General features: G+C 40.7%; 1 protein-coding gene across 1 annotated transcript in view; it reads right to left on the reverse strand.

The window, feature by feature from the left end:
- XYLB (xylulokinase) overlaps positions 1 to 22,408 on the reverse strand; it is a 238,427-nt gene extending 216,019 nt beyond the window's left edge. Inside the window, exons 1-2 of the mRNA XM_036738114.1 lie at positions 22,214 to 22,408; positions 10,086 to 10,168 (exon numbers count right to left, since the gene is read on the reverse strand). Coding sequence (XP_036594009.1) covers positions 10,086 to 10,168; positions 22,214 to 22,258 — 128 coding nt within the window. The 5' untranslated portion in view covers positions 22,259 to 22,408. The remainder of the gene's footprint in view (positions 1 to 10,085; positions 10,169 to 22,213) is intronic.
- Between the last annotated feature and the right edge of the window lie 1,815 nt (positions 22,409 to 24,223).

Here is a 24,223-nt window from a genome sequence, read left to right on the forward strand (position 1 = left end):
TAGCTAGTACTTTATTTAGGATTTTTGCATTCATATTCATTAATGAAATCGTTCCATACTTTTCTTTCCCTATTTTTACTCTTCTAGGTTTAGGTATCAGTATTATATTTGCTTCATAAAAAGAATTTTGTAGGATCCCTTCTTTATCTATTATTCCAAATAATTTATTTAATATTAGAATTAGCCGATCTTTAAATATTTAATAGAATTCACTTGTAAATCCACCTGGTCCTAGTGCTTTTTTTCTTAGAAAGATAATGTATGCCTGCTCAATTTCTTTTTTTTCTAAAATAGGTCTATTTAGATATTCTATTTTCTCTTCTGCTAATTTAGACAATTTATGTTTTTGTATATATTTTGTATATGCTTCTGCTAATCTAGATGGTTTATATTTTTGTATATATTTTGGTATATATTCCATTTCACTTAAATTGTCAAATTTATTGGCATATAACTGGGCAAAATAACCCCTTATACTTGCTTTAATTTTATCCTCATTAGTGGTATATTCACCCTTTTCATTTTTAATATTAGTGATTTGTCTTTCTTCTCTCTCTTTTTAAATCAAATTTACCAATGATTTATCTATTTTACTGGCTTTATTCATAAAACCAATTCCAAAACCAAGTTTTATTTATTAATCTAATAGCTTTTTTACACTCAATTTTATTATGCTCAGCTTTAATTTTTAAGATTTCCAATTTAGTGTTTAATTGGGGATTTTTAACTTGTTCTTTTTCTAGTTTTTTTAATTTCATACCCAATTTATTGGTCTGCTCTTTCTCTATTTTATTAACATAAGCATTTAGAGATATAAATTTTCCCCTGATTATTGCTTTTGCTGCATCCCATAGGTTTTGATATGTTACTTCATTATTGTCATTCTCTTTAATTAAATTATTGATTGTCTCTATGATTTGTTCTTTAACCACTTATTCTTTAAGATTAGAGTGCTTAATCTCCAATTAGTTTTTAATCTATGGCTCTGTGGTCCTTTATTAAATATAATTTTTATTGCATTGTGATCTGAAATGGATACTTTTAATATTTCTGCTTTTAACTATAAAAACTTTATGTCCTAACATATGGTTGATCTTTGTAAAGATACCATGAACTGTTGAGAAGAAAAGGTGTATTCCTTTCTATTCTTATTCAGTTCTCTCCAAATTTCTATCATATCTAGTTTGTCTAAAATTCTAGTCACTTCCTTGACTTCTTTCTTGTTTATTTTTGGCTGGAAGATTAAAGTCCCTCACTATTATAATACCACTATCTATCTCCACCTATAATTCATTTATCTTTTCTTTAAAAATTTAGATGCTATAGTATTTGGTGAATATAGGTTCAGTATTAATATTGCTTCATTATCAATATAAACTTTTCTCAAAAATGTATCCTGTTTATCCCTTTTAATTAAATCTATTTTAGCTTTAACTTTGTCTGAGATTATAATTTCTACCCCTACATTTTTTCCCCATTGGTTGAAGCATAATAAATTCTACTCCAACCCTCCATTTTTACTGTGTGTATTTCTCATTCTTAAATGTGTTTCTTGTAAACAGCGTATCATTGGATTCTGGTTTTTAATCCATTCTGCTATCCATTTCCATTTTATGGGTGAGTCCATCTTATTCACATTCAAAGTTATAATTACTATTTATGAATTTCCCTCTATCTTATTTTTATTCACTGTTATCCTTCTCAGCCTCTCTTTTTACCCTATCCCTATTGATGGAGTGCTTGTGGTTGAACCCCAGCCCTAGAATCATGTCTCTTCCCTGCCCAAAGACCCTATCTCTGGCAACAACTCATGAGTGGGCCCCAGGGAGGCAAACTATCTCTCCTGACCTCTGTAGAATTTCCTTTGTATGAGCAGGACTATCTTGTACCAGCAGAACTATCATGTACTGATTCTCACTGTTACCATATACAATCCAGGGGTCAATCTGTGGACATCAACTCCTGAGGCTATCTTGTTACAGATGTAAAGACCTCTTAGAAGTCCTGCCCCTTCAGGGCTTCCAGTAATGAATGATACCTGCACACAAAGTACAGCACCTCTATGTTCACCACCTAATTAGCATATTTGCCACATAATTCACTGAACTTTTTCTATATAAGCTTTAGCATCACGCTTGTTAGGTTTTGCATTCCCCAAAGGAGCTATGCTCACCTTTATTAGCATTATAATAAACTTTTTGCCACTTGATTAGAAGACTGCTTGAGTCTGCAAATTCTTTCCAGACAGTTCTGCCCTGAACCTCGGAATTTCAGGGTCCTTGCACCTTAAAATCAGATCACTATTACCTTATCCTCTCCCCTTACCCTTCTATTCCTTATTCTACCCACCCCTCTAAGAGTCCCTCCCTTATCCTCTCCCCTCACCCTCCTAAATCTTAATCTATAAGCCCTTCTAAAAATCCCTCCCGGGGGCAGCTAGGTGGCGCAGTCAGTAGAGCACCGGCCCTGGAGTCAGGAGGACCTGAGTTCAAATCCGGCCTCAGACACTTGACACATGTACTAGCTGTGTGACCTTGGGCAAGTCACTTAACCCCAACTGCCCTGCCAAAAAGCAAAAAAAAAAAAAATAAATAAAAATCCCTCCCTTATCCTGTCTCCTAGTCCTATTATTTCTATATAAGTTTAGAAGACATTTATATCCTCTTAGATGCATATGTTGTTTCCTCTTTAACCCAGATCCTATAATAGTAAGATTCCAGCACTTCCAGCCCTCCACACCCACCTACTTCCTCTGCATCCGTTCTTCCTTTCAAGCCCCATTTGTATGAGATAATTGCTCCTTTTTTACCTTTTCCTACCCAATTTTGTTTTCAGAATCATCCCCATCATACTCACCTCAGCCCCATCTTTCTTTCATACTACCCCAGTAATGACAGTCTTAAGAACACTGATAACATTTTCATATATAAGAAGTAAACAGTTTGATCTTAATAAGTCTCTTGTAATTAGACTTTAATGTTTTCCTTATATTTTTTTCTGGATCTTTTATATTGAATTTTCCACTGAGTTCTGGTCTTTTTGTCACAAATACCTGAAAGTCTTTCAGTTCATTAAATATCCATTTTTTTTTCATTCAAGATTATACTCAACTTTGCGGGATAAGTTATTCTTGGTCATACCCTCAGCTCATTTGCTCTTTGAAATATAATGTTCAAAGACCTACAGTCTTTTAGTATAGAAACTGCTAGATCTTGTGAAATCCTGATTCTTTCTCCACAGTATTTGAATTGGTTTTTTTTTTTCTTGTTGCTTGCAATATTTTCTCCTTAACCTGGGAATTTTAGAACTTGGCTATGACATTCCTATAAGTTTTCCTCCTGGAATCTCTTTAAGGGGGTGAATGGTAGATTTTTTTTCCTATTTCTACTTTACCCTCTTGTTCTAGACCTTCAGGGAACTTTTCCTTAATAATTTCTTGTAATATTGTATCAAGATTCTTTTTTTGATCAAAACTTTCAGGTAGTCCAACAATTCTTATATGTTTTTTCTTGATCTGTTCTCCAGATTGGTTGTTTTTCTAATGAGATATTTCAGATTCTTTTCTATTTTTCATTCTTTTGATTTTGTTTTATTATTTTTTCAGGAAATCAATATTTTAGTTCAGTTTTTAAATTTATTTTAAACTTAAACACAAAATAAGAAAAGAAAAAAAAAAAACATTGCCATGTACACAGCAGAACATGAGAGGATTCAATATAAAGCAATAAAATTCCACTTCAAGAAAAATCTGTAAAATAAATACTAGACATTATTTTCAAAACTATCCATCTTTTCTTCCTTGTATGTTGTTTTTTGTCCTCTGCTGTGTACTTTTTACTTTATTTTTCCCCTCCCTCCCCTCCCTCCCCAAGAAAGCTACAATTAAGCATGGAGACACAGATAGATAGATGCATATACATACATATACATAAACATATAATATATACATATATACAATCAAATGCATATATGTAAGACTGTATTAGGCTTATTCCACCTGTCATCAGTTTCTCTGAAGGTGGATAGCATCTTCCTTTATAACTCTAAGTCTTTCCATATTTTTCTAAATCCACCAAGTTATCATTTTCTACACCACAACAATATTCCAACTCAATCACATTCTATCTGGGAGGTTGTCTATGGTGTTTTCCCCTAATTTTCTGCATTCCCTCTATTCTTAAATACATAGGTTTTATATGTACAGGAAGTTTTTAATTTAAAATAATCAAAATTATCCACTTTACACTTCAACACTGCTTATAATATTGTTTATGGTCTGATACTACTGAATCTAGTTCTTTCACATCTTTTTTCTCTGGCTTCCTTGAAGTTCCTGACCCTCTGCTCTTCCAAGTGAACCCTATAATTATTTTTTCTAAGATAATTTTTGTAATTGGGATGTATTTTAATTGGGATGGCATTACATAAATAGATTAGTTAGGTAAAATTGTCGTTTTAAAATTATATTAGCTTTACCTACCCATGAACAATAAATATTACTTCAATTAATATTTAGAGTGTTTTATTACTTCTTGGTGTCTTATAATGTCATTCAATTCCCTTTGCCCAATTTTAGTTTTCAAGAAGTTATTTTCTTCCTTAGATTTTGGACATCGTTTTTTTCCCCAATTGGTTAGCTTTCTCTTCATAATTTTTTGGATTGCTTTCATGTTTTTTTCCTCAATCTCTGTTATTTGATTTTTGAAGTTCTTTTTAAGTTCTTCCAAGAATTCTTTTTTGGGTCTGTGACCATTTGATGTTATTCTTTGGGGTAAGAGTGGCTTTTTTTAAAACCTATTTTCCTCTGAATATGAACCCAGATCTTCTTTTACACATTGTAACTATCTATGATTCAGTTCTTTCTCCTTTGCTTGCTCATTTTTATTTTATCTTCATTTTTAGCAGCTTATTCTTGTAATCAGGTTTTAATCCCTAGTTGTGGGTAATGGTGCCCCAGGCCTCAGGTCCTCCTTATCTGAATTCTCTCTCAGACTCCTCCCTTCCCACAAGCCATAGTTAGGGCCCCCAGCCACATTGTCCCAAAAATGCTCTTGCTTCCTGCAGTACGGCACTCACAGGGCATGTGCTCCTTCCTCCTCACCCACAACCACAGCCCAGGATCATGTCTGGTCAGCACCACTAGGCCTGGTATCCAGAAACAGTGGGGGTGAGAGGTTATCCTTCCATCTTCCCCCACTCAGCCATCTAATCCCCACACTGTTCCTGAAATGAAAGTTTGTAAAGTGAAAGTTCTTGACGCCTAGTCTGCTTCCCAAGGAGCTGCCCCCAGGGTCTGCTGTTTGTGGATTCAGTTGAGTCGGCCTGGAGGTGTCTGCACTTCACTTGGGTCAAACCTCAGCCTCTGGAGGTCCTGTCTTTCCTGAGGTCTTCTCAAGTTGTCTTAGGAAAACAATTGCTTTACCCCTCTATTTTTGCCACTCTATGGCAATGTTCTGTTTGTTTGTGGAGGAAATTTGGAAAGCCTGGAATTTTCTGACCTACACCACCATCTTAGAATCCCCCCTCCACCCTGGTCTTATATGATGAAGTGGCCTTACTTCTTACCAAGGCTAATCCCTCTACTTGATCAAGAGATCCTGTTCCATCCTGTTTCCTCCAACTGATTGACCCTCTGTCATCACCCTCTTTCACTTATTTTTAATCTCTCCCTCTCTTCTGCCTCCCTTCCTACTGTAAAAACATGCCCACGTCTCCCGTATCCTGAAAACCCCTCATTTGATTCTTCCATTCCTGCTAACTATCTTCTTCTGCCCTTTGTGGCTAAAGTCCTAGGAAAGGGAAAATAACAGAATCTCACTGGCCTACAGAGAGATTCTGTTCTTTTCCCTTTTCAAAAAACAGTCACAGTGTGTGCTCTTCTCTCTTCTTGTGGTCCTTCTCCTGTTGGTATAGCATTCATGGCTGCCAGATCTTTGTACTGTAGGATGTAGTTCATCTGGACCAACCAACTTAAATTCATTAGTGACAACTAGGAGCTCTCTTATTAGGCCTGAGTTAAAATCCTGTCTCTGACACTCACAGAGAGATGTCTCTGTGCCTCGGATTCCTTATCAGAAAAAAAGGGAGGGCCTGGACTAGATAACTTGAAAGGTCTCTTCCAATTCTAAATCTATATGATCTATCCAATCTCACAATGTTGGAACTTTGAATGTATTTTGATGTTCCCTACTCTCTCGTATTCCATATCCAGTCATTTGCAAAGTCTTATTGGTTCTTCCTCCACATATTTTCATATCAATCTCTTTCCTCCACTCACAGCACTATCACCTTTAAACTAGTTTAAGCTCTTGTATTTATCTCCTGGACCACTGTAATTGCTTCCCAAGAAGCAACTCCTTCCTTTCCTGCCTCTGGTCTGTTCCCTTTCCAGTTTGTCCAGCCAATGAACTACTTGCTGCTTCCTAAACTCTACTTGCAGGTTCTCATCTCTGTGCGTTAATCTACCTGCCACACCTAGAATGTACTCCTTCTTCTACACCTTCCAGAATCCTTATCTCCCTTCAAGGCTTAACTTAGGTGCCACTTCCTCCCAGAAGCCATCCCTAATTTTCCATCTGGAAGTCTGCTTTCCTTCCTCCAATTTCCTAGGGAATTTTATCACTCTCCTTTATATTTACTTAACTGAACACATGCTAAATCATCTCCCTCTTCTCCCCTCTCCCCACTACACACCAAAGGGGGAAAAAGGTCTTTGACAGATTTTGTATATTTTTATCTTTGTATCTCTCATCCTTGTATGGCCTCAGTCAAACTGAGACCCATTAAAGACCTTAGCTTGAAAAGACCAAGGTTCTCCACTTCATCCTGGGCCAGCTCCAGTTGTCCCTGATCTATATCTGGCCACTGGACCCAGATGGCTCCAGAGGAGAAAGTAAGGCTGGTGGACTTTGCACAGGCCTTCCTCATTTAAATCCAATTCACTTTCACATCATGGCATCACCTCCTTGATGTCACAGTCCTCTTTGAGAACAAAGGACAAACAGCAGCAGCAACAACCCTTGTATAGTGCATTATGTTGTTGTTCAGTCGGTTCAGTCATGAATTTCAGTGAGGCAGAGTTGCACAAAGTCATCAGCCTCACTCTCTTTTCCAGATCAAAGTCTAGTGGCAAGACATAGTAAAGTATGAATTTTACTACAAAAGTGAAGGCATGGCTCATGGTTATCTTAACTGAAAATGTCACTATCTTTCAAGATACAATCAGCCTTGCTTTGTTGTTGTTCCAACTGTCTTGTCTGATTCTTTGTGAGTCCATCAACTATACTGTCCATGGGGTTTCCTTGGCAAAGACACTGCAGTGGTTTGCCATTTCCTTCTCTAGTGGATTAAGACCACAGAGGTTAAGTGACTTGCCCAAGGTCACACAGCTAGTAAGTATCTAAGGCTGGATTTTAACTCAGGTCCTCCTGAGTCCAGGCTTAGTGCTTCCTCCACTGAGTCATCTAACTGTCACAACAACCTTGGTACTCATACCTTACTATTATTGTTATTCATCCTTAGTTTTAGAAGAGGACCAGTGACATCATGGGGTGATGTCTTTACTCTCATGTGAATTGCATTTAAGTGAGGCAAAGCTGCACAAAGGTGTCAGCCTCACTCTGTCTTCCAGAGTCATCAAAGTCCAGTGGCAGGACAAAAGTCAAGATGACTGGAGATGGCCCAGTTACAGTGGACGACCTTGGTGTCTTCAAGCTCTAAGTTACCTTTGGAACAAATTGTTCTTATCTGCCCATTCCGTCAGGGGAAGTTCCGCCAGGGGAAGTAGACATGCTTGGGGTAGAATTGCCCTAACTTGTAGATGGACTTGAGGCCTGTTGATTATCCTCAACTTGGTTTAGCCCATCTTTGGAGACGGTTTTCCTGAGATGTGACTGATGCACGTTCTACAGCTTCTTGGAGCCACAAAGGAGAGTCGGGTGAATCAGATGGACATCTAAGGTGGATGAACAGCCCTGAAAAGGGCTTGGCAAGCCCTCACACCAGGGGTGCTAGTCTTCCATGAACTCCCCAAACATTACCTTCCATTCCTCTGACTCGCAGGTGGGGTCATACATTTCTCCATTTAAAGGAGAGAGGAACAAAACAGCCATCTCATTTCCCACCCAACTGCACTCATTTTGAGCTTCCTTGATGTCTCCACTATTCCTCCCTCCCTGGGAAACCCTTCCCTCTGCTTTTCAGCTTTCTTTTATATGTTGTCCTCCCCCACTGGACTGTAAACTGCTTAAGGGTAGGGACTATCTTTCATACTTTCCTTCCTAATACTTAGCACAGTGCTTGGTGCTTAATTAATATTTATTGACTGACTAACTGGCTTCAGGATCCCTTTATACTCTTAAAAATGATTGATGAACCCCCCCACCTCCCTCCAAATAGCTTTTGTGTATGTGAGTTATATCTATAAATATTTACCATATTAATAATAATAATAGTGCCTAGCATTTATATAGTGCTATAAAGTTTATAACGAGTTTACAAATGTCTCATTTGATCCTTACAACAATGCTGGGCTCTCCTATTCTTCCCCTATTACCGGAAACTGAGGCAGGCAACATTAAATGACTACTGCAGGGTCACATAGCCTTCTGCCAGTCTGTGGGCCCCATGGCACATCTTTCTTATGATATTCTTCACACTCCTTCTCCAGCACTGGTAATATTCTGCTGCCTACTCATACCGGCACGCACATTGCCTTTTGGGTGACCCTCAACTTTAATTATTTAGAGACTGTGGCAGTCCATAACCCACAGCCATTGAATAGGACTGGAAGAATGCTGATGTTAAAAAGATAGACTTTTGTTTCAGAGAAACACTGTCCAACATCTGTTTGACAGGATTGCTTTGTTTTCAGAGATGGAAGTAGAGTAGTTATTGGAAAAATACTGTTGCATCAAAATTGATAAAATATTCCAAATAAAATAAAAGGAAATTATTTGCAAAGGGGGAAATATATAAATAAAATAAAAGCTTTATGCGATCTAGCACACTTTTCTACTCTCATTCAATTCTGGGCCTGGTTTACAAACTATTAGTAAACTATATATTGCCTGGACCTGATTCCAATGCTTGGATCCTCAGCAGGCATTCTCAGCAGTAGGCAAACAGGAATATTAAGGAGACTATTATAGTCATATATAGTAACTAAGCCCTAGTCTGCTTGGGGAAGGCTGGCCTTTGGCAGGTTAGTTGATAGAACAGAAATAAAATAAAGAAATTGCCTCTTGTGTCAGTCTGTAGAGCTAGTCTTGATCTACAGGGACCCTTTGTGAGGAATGTAGAGAGCTCCCTGCCCCCCACCAACCCAAGAGAAGGCTCTCTGTTTTCACCCAGGTTTTTGTCTGGCCTGTTAATACTCTCCTGAGATATTGTGTCCATGGTCAAAGGAGGGTTTTTAACTTGGTTACTGGAAATGTAGCCCTGGCCCTCTTCCTCTGTTGTCCTTCTTATGTATCTCTTCAGAGGAACTCGCCAGCTTGACTAGATATAACATAGGATAGGATAGGATAGGATAGGATAGGATAGGATAGGATAGGACAGGACAGGACAGGACAGGATAGGATAGGATAGGATAGGATAGGATAGGATAGGATAGGATAGGATAGGATAGGATAGGATAGGATGGGATGGGATGGGATAGGATAGGATAGGATAGGATAGGATAGGATAGGATAGGATAGGATAGGATAGGATAGGATAGGACAGGATATATCTAAAGCTAGAAAGAACCTCAGAAACTAACTAGCCCAGCCCCCTCATTTCACATATAAGGAAATTGAGACTCAGAGAGATTCAATGTATCACTCAATTCCATACACAGGAAGTAAGAGGCTGAGGTGAGATATGGAAGCTGAAGTCAAAGGATGTTAATAGGATTTAGAGGTGGAAGGGAGCTTCCCTGCAACTCCTTCTCTCTTTTCATCTCTAAATAACCAAGGTCCTAAAAACTGATATTCCTTCAGACCTTCAGGTTAAGCCCAAATGAGTTGGGGCTGGTATGTCGCATGAAACATATTATAGGGAATAGAGGGCTTTGAGGTTTAAATTATACACTGTTTTAAACATACCCAAATTCTGGAAGCTCTTTATCAAAATTAATGCTCTCCTCATAGGTGACATTCAGTTTTTCATCAACAGCAATTACCTTCACCTGAAATAAAATTTGGAAGAAAAAAAAAGTTTGAATCAGATCAAATAAGCATTAATATAGTTGTCTATGAGAACTCTTGTCTCACACACAGGAGGCTTGCTGCCCAGTTCTCTCTCTGGAGTACCAGTCTACATCAATATGGCAATTTACAGTTGCAAAGTCTGTCATCTTGCTTAACCTTCACAGTGTCCCTATGGATCCATGGATCCATCCTTGAACTATCCAAACAAGAATGAGTATTTCTAGCTTTGACAACTAGGTGGCACAGTAGGTAGAGCACTGGACAGACTCATTTTCCTCAGTTCAAATCTGACCTCAGACACTTACTAGCTGTGTGACTTTGGGTAAGTCACTTAACAGTATTTGCCTCAGTTTCTTCATCTGTAAAACAAGCTGGAGAAGGAAATGGTAAACCATTCCAGTGTTTTTGCCAAGAAATCCCAAATGGGATCACAAAAAAGTCAGAAACAACCACATTTTTATTTCTGCTAAAATCTCACCTTCTACTGAGAAGTCTTTCCTGTTCTCCTTTAATGCCCACATCTTATAATTATCTATGTCTTGTTTATACATGTTTTCATTTTGTGTTCCCCATTAGATTATAAGCTCCTTAAAATCAGGATCTCTCTTTTGCCTTTCTTTGTATCCTTGGAACTCAGCCCAATGCATGACACATAGAAGGTGTTTAATAAATACTTATTGACTGTCTCAACTTTCCAGGTCCCCCAAACCCAGTCCCTCCCCAAAGAATGAAATACTGTCAGTATACAACATTGCCAAGTAAACAAACCCCATTTTTGTTGGTGCCCACACCTTCTGAACACTAAACTAGGGATCAGGACCCTAGGTCCTAGTCTCAGTTCTTCTACTATCTGTGCGACCCTGAACAAGTCACTCATCTTTCTAGGCCTGTACTTCCTCATATGTAAAATGAGAGGACTGAGTTTGATCAATCCCTTTCCACTTCTCACATTTTATTATTCTATAAATCTGCAGGTTCATTTTCCACATTATTTCACAGCTGTGTGAGTCCCATTGGTTTTAAATCTCCCTAAAGCTGCTTAAACATGGTTCTGGCTCCCAGCCTTCTTCTTCTTTCTACCCCTTGTGCCCCAAGATTTTGGCCTGCCTCCTTTCTTTCTTAGCCATCCCAGATTCTCTTCCACCTGAGATTTCACATACACCCACCAGTTCCCTGTGAAAAGAAGAATAATTTCTCAACTTTCCCACTCCCCTGCTGTCTCTGAAACAAGCACACAGCTCTCTCTCTCTCTCTCTCTCTCTCCCCTTTTCCCCCTCTCCTTTCTGTCTCTCTTTCTTCAGTTTTATAAATGTTTTCCTGATAGCAGTTGTAGGGAGAATAGACTTTAAAATGAAAACAAAAGAAAAAAACAAAGTTAGAGTACGCCCAAAAGGCCTCAATGAAGGGCATACCTGGTTGCCACTAAAATGTCAATGAAGCCAGGACCATCGATTCTTATGCCTTTGGCGTACTCCCATAGTTTGAGAGTCATTGATGTCTCAACCCAGTCTGAGCAGGGTGCTTCACTTCAAGCTCCTAGCTTGAGGGAGATTCAGGATGGCATCACAGCCAAATCTAGCAAGAGCCTCAGCCTTTTCCCAAACCAGCTTCCTACTCTTCTCCCCTGATCCAATCCCCTGCTGTTTGTCCTTTGCTCTCAAAGAGGACCATGACATCAGGGAGAGAATGCCATGACTTGCAAGTGAATTGGATTTAAGTGAGCGAGGGCTGTGCCAAGTCACCAGCCTCACGTTCTCCTCCAGAGCCTTTTGAGTCCAGTGATCAGACAACTGGAGATGATACAGGATGCAATGGGGGACCTTGGCCTTTTCAAGGTAAGGCCTTTAACAGGTCTCAGTTTGACTGGGGCAAAGACCATTCAGTCATTAAGGTTTAATAAGAAATGAGATAATGAATGGCCTCATTTAAAAAAAAATAGATCAGGGGCAGAGCCAAGATGATGGCTGGAAAACAGGGACTCTCTTAAGGTCTCCCCCAAATCCCTCCAAACACCTGTAAAAAATGGCTCTGAACAAATTCTAGACTGCAGAACCCATGAAATAGCAGCCTAGGACAGCCAAGATGGTCACTGGGAAGGATCTATCACATGGTACTGGGAGCAGAGCGTCGCCCAGCATGGGCCGCGCCAAGACCAACCAAACCAAGAGTCTGGTGGATCAGGCCTTAGGACCATGAATCACTGAGCTGTAGCAGTTACCAGGCTTCTCAACCCAAAAACGCCAAAGACAACGGAGCAGGTTAGTGGCAGAACTGCTGGATCAGGGTCAGAGCATCTGGCCCCAGCCCCAGGGGTGGCAGAGGTGGCACAGTGGCAGCAGCAGGAAGTGCCCATGGCTACTTCCAGAGCTCCAACTGCTGTGGCTTCCGGCCTCAGGACCGCCCAGTAGGAGGAATCAAGTGGCGGATCAGAGCAGGAATGCAGGGTGCACTTTGCTGGCAAAGAGGCAGGGTTCTCTTGCTTTGCCTTGCTTGGATCTGGGTCAAGGTCCTGGTTGGCAGTTCTTAGGGGAGGAGGAGCACTGGTGTGGCAGAGCTTGTGGTGATGGTGGAGTAGAAGTAGCTCTGAAAACAGCAGCACAGCCCCTAAAGCTTAGAACAAAGTACTATCTACTCTACAAGCAGTCATACATGGATAAAACGCTCAAGGGTCAAATAGTTGACTGGGACAAGACCAGGCATCAGAAAAGGACTCAGACTCAGAATCAGACTCTAGAATCTTTTTTTGGTGACAAAGAAGATCAAAACATACAGCCAGAAGAAGTCAACAAAGTCAAAGAACATACATCAAAAGCCTCCAAGAAAAAATATGAATTGGTTACAGGCCATGGAAGACCTCAAAAAGGATTTGGAAAAGCAAGTAAGAGAAGTAGAGGAAAAATTGGGAAGAGAAATGAGAGCAATGCAAGAAAATCATGAAAAACAAGTCAATGATTTGCTAAAGGAGACTCAAAAAAATACTGAAGAAAACAACACCTTAAAGAATAGATTAGCCCAAATGGCAAAAGAGCTCCAAAAAGCCAATGAGGAGAAGAATGCCTTGAAAGGCAGAATTAGCCAAATGGCAAAGGAGGTCCAAAAGACTACTGAAGAAAATACCACCTTAAAAATTAGGTTGGAGCAAGTGGAAGCTAATGACTTTATGAGAAATCAAGAAATCATAAAACAGAACCAAAGGAATGAAAAAATGGAAGACAATGTGAAATATCTCATTGGAAAAACCACTGACCTGGAAAATAGATCCAGGAGAGATAATTTTAAAATTATTGGTCTACCTGAAAGCCATGATCAAAAAAAGAGCCCAGACATCATCTTTCAAGGAATTATCAAAGACTACCCTGATATTCTAAAACCAGAGGGTAAAATAAAAATTGAAAGAATCCACTGATAGCCTCTTGAAAAAGATCCCAAAAAGAAAACTCCTAGGAATATTGTCTTCAAATTCCATAGTTCCCAGGACAAGGAGAAAATATTGCAAGCAGCTGGAAAGAAACAGTTTGAATATTGTGGAAACACAACCAGGATAACACAAAATCTAGTAGCTTCTACATTAAGGGATCTAAGGTCTTTGAATATGATATTCCAGAGGTCAAAGGAGCTAGGATTAAAACCAAGGATCACCTACCCAGAAAAACTGAGTATGATACTCCAGGACAAAATATGGATTTTCAATAAAATAAAGGACTTTCAAGCTTCCTCAATAAGAAGACCAGAGCTGAATGGAAAATCTGACTTTCAAACACAAGAATTAAGAGAAGCATGAAAAGATAAACAAGAAAGAGAAATCATAAGGGACTTACTAAAGTTGAACTGTTTTGTTTACATTCCTTCATGGAAAGATGATGTTGGTAATTCATGAGACCTTTTTCAGTATTAGGGTAGTTGAAGGGAACATACATTTATATATAGACAGAGGGCACAGGGTGAATTGACTATGAAGGGATGATATTAAAAAAATAAAATTAAGGGGTGAGAGAGGAATATATTGAGAGAGGGAGAAAGGGAGAGATAGAATGGGGTAAATTATCTTACATAAAAGTGGCAAGAAAAAGCAGTTCTGTTAGAAGGGAAGTGGGGGCAGGTGAATCTTGCTCTCATTGGATTTGACTTGAGGAGGGAATAACATACATACTCAATTGGGTATCTTACCCCATAGGAAAGTAGGAGGAAGGGGATAAGAAAGGGGGCATGATAGAAGGGAGGGCAGATTGGGGGAGAAGGTAATCAAAAGTAAACACTTTTGAAAAGGGACAGGGTCAAGGGAGAAAAGGGGGACAGGATAGGATGGAGGGAAATATAGTCTTTCACAACATGACTATTATGGAAGTGTTTGCATAATGATACATGTGTGGCCTATGTTGAATTACTTGCCTTCTTGGGGGCCGGGGTGGGGAGGGAAGAGGGCAGAGAATTTGGAATTCAAAGTCCTAAAAGTGGTTGCTCAAAAAAAAAAAGTTGTTTTTGCATGCAATTGGGAAATAAAATATACAGGCAATGGGGTATAAAAATCTGTCTTGCCCTACAAGAAAGTAAGGGGAAAGGGGATGGGAGAGGGGAGTGGGGTGACAGAAGGGAGGGCTAACTGGGGAACGGGGCAATCAGAATATATGCCATCTTGGAGTGGAGGGGGGGTAGAAATGGGGAGAAAATTCATAACTCAAAATCTTGCGGAAATCAATGTTGAAAACTAAAAATATTAAATAATAAAATAAGAATTTTTAAAAAATAGATCTGGGAGGGTAAGACCCTCAGGGTTTCTGGCCAAAACAGAAACAATTGTGAGATGGTGCCTAATGGCCCTGAGCAGTTCCATTCAATGCTAAGAGAAATGTCTAAGTACCAACAAAAGCCCACCAACTATCAGGGCTGCTGACTGGCTAAGTGTGAGCTTGGACTAGTAAACCAATCAACGAGCCTGGTCTAGAGTGGGTAAGTCTCCCCTTGCAGGGAACACCCTGAGAGAATTACTAGAGCCTTGACAAGAATTTTCTGTGACTTACAATCTTGGAAAATTGCCTGAGGTGGGGGTGGGGGGAAGGGAAGAGGAAGGAGAGAGGTAGAGAGAGAGAGGCAGAGAGAGAGAGAGAGAGAGGGAGAGAACACAATAGGTTATGGAGGCTTCCACCTGGTGTGGAAATGGCTGGAAAGTGGCATAGAGGTCCAATTCCAGGCAATATAAGAAAAATAACTCACATTTACATAGTATTTTAAGGCTTGCAAAGTCATTTAGAAACATTTTATCCTCACAACAACCCTGGGAGGTAAGTGCTAGCATCCTTATTTTACAGATGAGGAAATTAAGGCAGACAGAGGTTAAGCCAATTGCCTAGGACCACACAGCTAGTAAGTCTTTGAAGCAGGATTTACCTCAGATCTTCCTGACTCCAAGTCCAGGGCCCTATCCTTTGTGATACCTAGCTGTCCCAGAAAGACAAAAGTCCACCAATCATACCTGGGGAACGTTGGGGCAGTATCCAAGGCTGTAGCTTTGGAAGATTTGGAAATCACAGCCAGTTTGGCGGGACTTGAAATTAGATTTAGCTAACTCTGAGGAGGCCTCTTTCCATCCTACCACAATAATTCAGTATATTACTCTATTTCTTTATGAATAAATCCTAGAAACTATATTTGTGTTTTGGAATTTCTGGAAAAATACTGGGCAGAAAAACTAATTAAGCCTGAAGAAGAGTGAGTGGCCCTAAAGCTCATGTTTGGGGGAGTCAAAACATCCTAAGGCAGAGTATCATAGATTTAGAGGTGATGGGGCCTTAATAGGAAGGAGAAGGGGAAGAAGAAAAAACCAGGGTATGCCAGAATTGGGTACCAAGATGTGGTGACCGCAAGAAAAGAAGAAAGGGCTGGTATGCTGGAATAAAGAGTGCTTGATGGAACACAAGTGAGTTCAGCCACCCAGAAGTGATTCCTTAAATTGGGGATTAGAAATAAGGGAGGCTTAGAAACTAGGCAAGAACACGTCCAATGCAGGAATTTGTTTGCTTGAGTATCCATATTTTTTTTCTCTTTTTTTTAATAGGGAAAGTGGGAGGGAGAAAAAAATAAATCTTTGCTAATTGAAAAATGAGGGAAAAGAGAAGGTGGGAAAGAAATTAGTCAAGGGGGGTGGGAAATCCTGGGGGCCAAGGGCAAGGTCTCCAGTATCAGGTGAAATGGAAAGCTGAAATGGTCAGTAACTTAAAGTCCAGGGCAGAATCTTTCATAAGCCATCCACAATAACATCCCTGTACATCTGACAGAAACATATGTCACTACACAGAAATCCTTGACATTCTCATCCCCCCACAAGCACACCAACTCCTTCCCCTGCAAAAGTCCCATATATTTTGCATGTATCACTATATACAAACCACCAAAGCCTATATATACTGCATAGCCATCACTGGCTGCACACACCTCCATTTTTGAAATGTGTCTTTTCATGTTTTATCATTCCTTTCTTATTCCAACATATAGCCTCAGGCAATGCTCTATCCCACTGAGGGCCTTTATGACCATGTCTGCTATTGATAACACTAGGTAAGTGAGATTTGAGAAACTCTCCTTACACAGAGGAAAAGCTTAATGCCACAAAATCTCATCCCTTTGATTTAGCAGAGAATTCCAGCACCTTCCTGGGATTAGCCTGAAGGAACATGAGGGGAATTGGTGGGCTGGGGAGTAAGTGGACAGAGCCAGAGGGACAGAGAAAAGAGCTTTGAAAATAGAGCTCCAGAACAAGAAACCACTAGAGATCAAACAGCATTCTTTGAGAAAGAGGCAAGCCTTTGTATCTTGATGGTGGTATGATGTGGTAGAAAGCATCAAGATGTGGGAATATGCATTGAAGCTCCAGCTGAGATCACTTCTCCTCTCTGGGACTCAGTTTCCCCATTTGTAAAACAGAGGTGGTAATACTTGCAAGCATCATAGGATAGCTGCATAGAAAGTCTACTTCTGCCTTCTAAATAGGTAAGCAAAAAATCATTTCACAAATCAGCAAATAATGCTGAGAAAGACTCAAGCTAAATCTAGTTCCAGGTACAGTCATAGGTCATTAACTGAAAGATATGAAAAACAGGCAGGTTCAAAGGGCAGGAGTCTGGCCACTGGATCCAGATGGCTCTGGAGGAGAAAGTGAGGCTGATGACTTTGCACAGCCCTCCCTCACTTAAATCTACTTGCAAGTCATGGCATCATCTTCCTGATGTCACGGTCCTCTTCAAGAATGAAGGACAAATCACACTATTAAACTGGCTGTATCATGACATGACTCAAGAAATCTTGGTGCTTTAAGAAATTAATGAGAAACACTTGGATTTAGCACAATTATTTTCTGAACACAAATAATGCTGCTAAAGTAAACCTGAAAATAATTTTTGGCTTTCCCTCTCAAGTAGGCTAAATATTGCCTACGTGTGTGTTACTCATTTTCCTTGATGGTGCACCTAAGGCAGGCCTACCCCATTCTCATGGGCAGAAACACCTAACCAGCTGAATCCACATCTCCCATGCTCAGGACATGGGGCCAGGCAGGATAAAGGACGATATGGTCCTTGTCCTCGTGGACTTTGCAGGCTAAAGGGGGATGAGTCAAGCATAATTTGAAGGGTCAGAGGCAAATTTTAAGCCCAGGTCTTCCCAGCTAATATATGTCAAAAGTGGGGCTTGAAGACAGCTGTCTGCAGTATGCTGTGCTGCTTTTCTGATGCTGTCCTATAGTAGAAGGACCTCTCGGTTTACATAGATTTAGAGCTGGAAGCGACCTTAGAATGCTATCTAATTTTACAGATGAGGAACTGGGGACCACAGAGATTAAGTGACTAGCCCTCAGTCATTCATGTCCTACATAGCAGAGCTAGGATTCGAAGTCAGGTTCTCTGATTGCAAAGCCAGAGCTTTTTCAGCCATACTGTCCCGACTCCTGCCAAAGAACCTTAGTCAAAAGCTAGGCAACTCACTAGGAATATTTACAAAGTCATAAGCAGGGGATAGGGTAAAGTAGATGGAGTGCTGGGGCTGTAGAGTCAGGAACACTCATCTTCCTGAGTTTAAGTCTGGCCCCATACACTTACTAGCTGTGTGACCCTGGGCAAGTCACTTCACCCTGTTTGCCTCAGTTTCCTCATTTGCAAAATGAGCTGGAGAAGGAAATGGCAAGCCATTCCAGTATCTTTGCCAAGAAAACCCTAAATTGGGTCATGAAAAGTCAGACACGACTGAAAAATGACTAATCTCTCTTGATGGAAGGAGTTTCCATGATTGGGATTCTCCTCAGTGTTAAAATCACAACTCTTTTAAAAAAAAAATAAGAAGAAGAATAGCTCTCAGGATTTACAAAGTGCTCTCTTCCCTACAACCTGGTCCTCTAAATTCAGATATCTGTCAATGAGAAGACCAATACATTAATTTCAAATCCATTTACTTTAATTCTTTGATGAATCTGTAAGTATTCTTTTCACCAATACCAATTAAAATCCATTCACACCTCAATCAATGCAGTTTTTGTGCTCAGTTCTATCCATGCAGATAAGGATAAGGAAAAGCTCTAATTCTTAACTGAGTAATAAGCTTTACCTTGAGGAGGCAGCAGGTGACCTCGGGAATCCACAACATTAATTTAATCTTAGGGAGATCTTTGTCCTAACAACTCAGACCTTGCTGATAACAAGAATGTAAATAAATCAGGGATATTGGACAGAAGCACTTTCTCTGACATTCCTTTTCTTTGATAAAACATTGTGTCTAGTTTTTTTTTTCTGCATCAGCTCTAAATTGTCTTATGTGGAAACGTTTTGTTCCCTTTGTACATGATATAAAAACCTCTGCGTGAAACATACCATGGGGAGAAAATCGTAAACCTAAATTTCAGTCGCCACTCTCCTGTAATTGCAGTAATAAAGATTCACTTGTTTCCAAGCATAATTCTCTTTATTATTGAAATACTATTTTCTAATAATGTTAATCATTTTGTATATGTATAACCTACATTAGATTGCTTACCATCTCAAAGAGGAGGGGAGAGAGGGAGGAAAGGAAAGAAATTGGAACTCAATTTTTTTTAAAGAATGTTAAAAATTGTTTTTACATGTAATTGGGGGGAAAACAATTTTAAAAAAATAATTTTAATTATTACTCCTACTATGTAACAAACTCACTGGAAAGGTGAATAGCGAGTCACACTTGGAGTTAGGAAGACCTAGGTTCAAATCTTACCTCAGGTACTTACTAGCCATGAGACTATGATGCCCAATGCAAAGGATCTTAAAGTGTGGTCCAGGGACCCCCAAAGGTCCAAGAGACCCTCTCAGGGAATATCTGAGGTCAAATCAATTTTCATAATAATACTAAGATATTTTAATTTCTAATACAATAAATATCCAAAGATAAAACCCATATCAACAAAAGCTCCTTCCTTGGGGAGTCCTCAATAATTTTAAGAGCATTAAAGGGTCCTGTGACCCAAAAGTTTGAGAACCACTACTCTAGTCAATAATACATAGATTAAGTTATAGAAGAGTTGCTTCTTTGTATTGGAAGGGAAAGGAGAAAGGAATTTCCATACTGGGAATTTCCTATAGTCTATACAGGTGGGGGCCATCTCCAGTCGTCCTGATCTATATCTTGCCACTGGACCCAGATGGCTCCAGAGGAGAAAGTGAGGCTTGTGACTTTGCGCAGCCCTCCTTCATTGAAATCCAACTCATTGCAAGTCATGGCATCACCTTCCTGATGTCATGATTCTCTTTGAGAACAATGGACCACCAATGACAACAACAACACAGGGGTCCTGACCACCAATTCAACTCAACAAGTGCTTATTAAGTGCCAGTTATATCCCAGAATTGCACTAGTTGCTAGGAATACAAAGACAAAAATAAAAACAGCAACTGCCTTTGAGGAGCCTATGTTCTATTGGGCCAAAGCAATGGGTATGTAGATGAGTGTGTGTGTGTGTGTGTGCGCGTGCACACACATACACACACACACACACATATACATATATATACCCAAATACACATATATTACATATACATACATAAATATGCCATGATAGATTTATACAGTAATATATACACAGCCATTTAGAAGTGTATGTGGGGAAAATCTAATGCTATTTCTCAAACTACCTACACCTGCCATGCCTCTTTACTTCTTCTGTTTACCTTGAATTTTGATTCTTTATTGATAGGTGGAAAATCATTATTTGCCAAATTAACTAATGTTATTACTAAGAATGGGCAGCAGAGTCTAAAAACCAAAATGCAATCTGTTCAGATTAGTTGGCAGTTTCCTCAGGGGTACTCCCTAAGGAGTCTAGAGCTCTGAGAGTTAGCCAGAGGCAAGAATAAAAGTATCAGTGGCTCACACATTCTAATCCTCAACAGATTGGAAGAAACCTGAGTTATAAAACTTGTTAAACCAGAACAACGGTACCTCTCAGTGGGATGAAAGACTGAGTTTGAGGAAAACAAAATACAGTTACTGGGCACAGGATCTAGAGTTGGAAGGGGCCTCAGAGGTCATCTAGGCCAAACCTCTTGTTTTTTTGAATGTCATAAAAATATACATCTGCACATCTGTAGTCCAAACTCCTCATTTTACAGATGGAGAAATTGAGGCCTGATATGGGGAAAAAAGAGTCAATACTTTACATTTTGGCCCAAGTCTGTCAAAGACAAATGTATTCGTTCTCTTCTAAGCATAAGGTTTGCTTGGGGCAGGGGTCTGCATCCAAGGGGTCTATGGATTTAAAAATTATATCTTCATAGTGAATTATAGCAAATGATATTTACTATAATGCTTCCTTTGTAGTCTTATTTATTTTGTTTTACGCATTTAAAAATTTGATTTTGGAAAAGGATCCATAGGCCTCACCAGAAACCCAAAGGGGGTCAAGACTTAAAAAACGTTAAGGATCCCTGGATAGAAAGAGAGAACTAGAGAACAGTTTCTCCTGCATGTTGGAATTCTCTTGGTGGCCCAAACCATCTCTACTTATATTTTTATAATAATCCTGAAATAAAAAGATAAAATTCCATAGCAAACTAAAACAAAAGTGCTTAGTTTGAGTTCGGTTGTTTTCTTTTTAAATTTACCAAACAAAATCACAGTAATGTTTTTTATCAAGAGGAAGGGTTTTCACCAAATAGTAATCTATAGAAATATTAATATTGGGAGGGGCATCCTAGGAAATGTCTTTCTGGAAAATCAAGGTCTGGTTCTGCTATAACAAAGGAGCCTCCTTTGAAGTTCACCTCAAGTGCCACATAAATGAAGCCTTTCATGGTACCCCCCGTAGCTGATGCCCCCCATTACTTCATATTTATTTTATATACCTGTTTTCTCCCCAGATACAACGCAAACTTGTTGAGGGCAGGGGTTGGTTCATTTTTGCCTTTGCATGTCCAGCGCCCAGCACCCCTCTGGCAGTTGGTCCTTAATGCATATTTGTTGATTGATTGAATGCCAAAGAGCATTCAAGGCATTCAGCCTTCGTGTTATGATGATAATGTGGCCATGCCCTTTGTACTCAGAGTCCAGGCCCTGAAGTCAAGTCTGCAGGGGAAGCTGAAAGCGATGACTGAAGATAGGAGGGAAAAATGCAGCTGCGTTGGTGGAGAGCCAAGACCCCAGGAAGGCTGCGGGGCTGTCTACCCCTTTTCATCGTTAGATCTTCTCGATTCCTATCACCCCAGCTACCCTGAGGACGTGGGGAGGGAGACGCCAGAGTGACAGGTCATAGAACCAGACTACATTAGTGGGAAGCGATCCTGGGAGGGAAGAGGGGGAAAACCTACGCCAATGGGGAGGGTCCTGGAGTGGAGGGAGATTCCGGGGGCAAGGAATCAGGGATAGGGAAGACTGAGGGCCCCTCGAAGTGAGGCACGGTGGAGGGATGTGTGCGTGCCCGGAAACCGAAAGGGAGAAAGAAAGAAACGTGGCCCTGAGCTCCGGAGGAGCGGCTGCGGTCGCTAGCCCAGCCCTGGGGGCGCCGCCCCGGCGGGTACCTGCTGGGTGCTGAAGTCCCATCCTAGGTAGGCACCCTCTGCCATGGCAATGGAGGTGGGGAGCACAACGCGCTGCGAGCCGGCTGGCGTCGGAGATGTGGTGCACGCCACCTCTGGTGTGGGCGTGTGTGAGTGAGGGTGTCACTGTGTGCGCGCGCGCTCGCGTTGTGTGTGTCACTGCGTGCGTGCGTGTGTACTTCTCGGGGTGTGTGTGTGTGTGTGTGTGTGTGTGTGTGTGTGTGTGTGTGTGTCCCAAGTCCGGGTGTAAAACAGCAAGTGAGCCCCTCCACTGGAGCGTGTGTCCCGGATCCACATATGAGTCTGGAGGTCTCTGTGCCCGCCTCCAGTCCGGCCCAGCCAAGCCCGGCCTCTCTCTGCCCCATCCTGTCGGCTGCTGCCGCCTTCCTTCCTGTTGTTGCCAATCCAGGGCTCAGACCCGCCCCCTTAAACCCTCTCGGGGGTAGAGATTGTCCTTTGATGTCAGCGGTTCACTCATCACCAGCTTTTGGGGGTGACGGGGAAAATACTCAGCCACGGCCACTGGCGAAAGGAAGTACTGGGAATTCCAGAAAATTTCTCTTCTCTAAGGTCGTTGCCTCAGCCTCTTCCTTTTCCCTATGTCCCCCTCTCTCCTTTGAGATCCTTTGGTATCTTGTTGACCACTCTACAAACTAGCTTTCCTGGAAGGAGTCTGCTCAGTGTGAATTGCATTAACTCCTCTCTTTAGACCCCTGCATTTCCATTTGTGAAATGAGGGGTTTGGGGCTCTGAGACTGCAGCCTTCCCTGTATCCCTGAGATGGCAGTGCCGGACAGTCACCCTACTCTTCCTTCAAGAGCCAGCTGAAAGCCCAACTTCTGCCTTAGGCCTTTCTGGGTGCGCGCGCACACGCACACACACACGCACACGCACACTGCTAGTTCCTTCTCTCAAAGAGTGCCTCCACTTTACTCTGTATCTCATACATCCATAGTTGTTTGCTTTTTCCATTTCCCCTGAAATGTGAGCTCCTTCAGGGCAGGAGCTGTTTTTGTCTTTGTGTCCCCCGGTACTTAGCAGGAGTGCTTGGCACCAAGTGAGTGCTCAATGATCGCTTGTTTATTTACTGATTGACAATATTTTGCCCACCACATTGCCATTAAGGCCAAGGGCAGAATCAGTGACCCTTTGCCAGTGGACCTGGAGATATAAGTGCCAAATCAAATTAAAGGTGAAAGCAGGTAATTTCGGAAAATGCCCCCACGTATTTTGGAGAGTCTGGATATGTGGTACTGGAAAGTATACTGAGTACTTCGTCAACCTCAAAGCACCGTATTGCAGCTGTTTCTTCTTCTTCTTTTTCTTCTTCTTCTTCTTCTTCTTCTTCTTCTTCTTCTTCTTCTTCTTCTTCTTCTTCTTCTTCTTCTTCTTCTTCTTCTTCTTCACATTCAAGGATTAGATGTTGATCTCCCGTCTCCGACCTTTACCTCACAAGAATTTTGGACTTAAAATCCTCTTGTCACCCAGAGAGCATATATTTGTTCACTCAATAGACATTTGTTAAACAATTGTTGTTTGCAGAACACTGTAATAGGCAGGGAGAAATAGGTAACTTAGATGTGACATGGTTTCCATCTTTATGAAATGTACAGTCTGATAGAAGCATAAGAGACTCTCATAACTATAATATACAATATTACATGGTAAGTAAAGTAGAGAGGTACAAAGTATACTGTAAGCTCTGAGGGGGATAGTTGTTGCTGATAGTGGGGGGAGGGGGCAGAGAAGGCCTGCTGGAAAAAATGGCATCTGAGATGGACTTTAAGGCATGGATAAGAATTTGACAAGCAAAGGACTGCTTGTCTAAACTTTAACAAAGCCTAGCCCTGCCAGGGGATAGATCACTAGCCCAGGTACAATAGGTCACAACTGCATTACTCTCATGGAACATTAGGACATAGTAATACTGAGAATTGAATTAGGGAAACATATTAACTTAGTGTTTCAAAGATAACTTCTGGAGTTTCAGAA

Source organism: Trichosurus vulpecula, chromosome 9, assembly GCF_011100635.1.
Source record: "Trichosurus vulpecula isolate mTriVul1 chromosome 9, mTriVul1.pri, whole genome shotgun sequence".
Classification (NCBI taxonomy): domain Eukaryota; kingdom Metazoa; phylum Chordata; class Mammalia; order Diprotodontia; family Phalangeridae; genus Trichosurus; species Trichosurus vulpecula.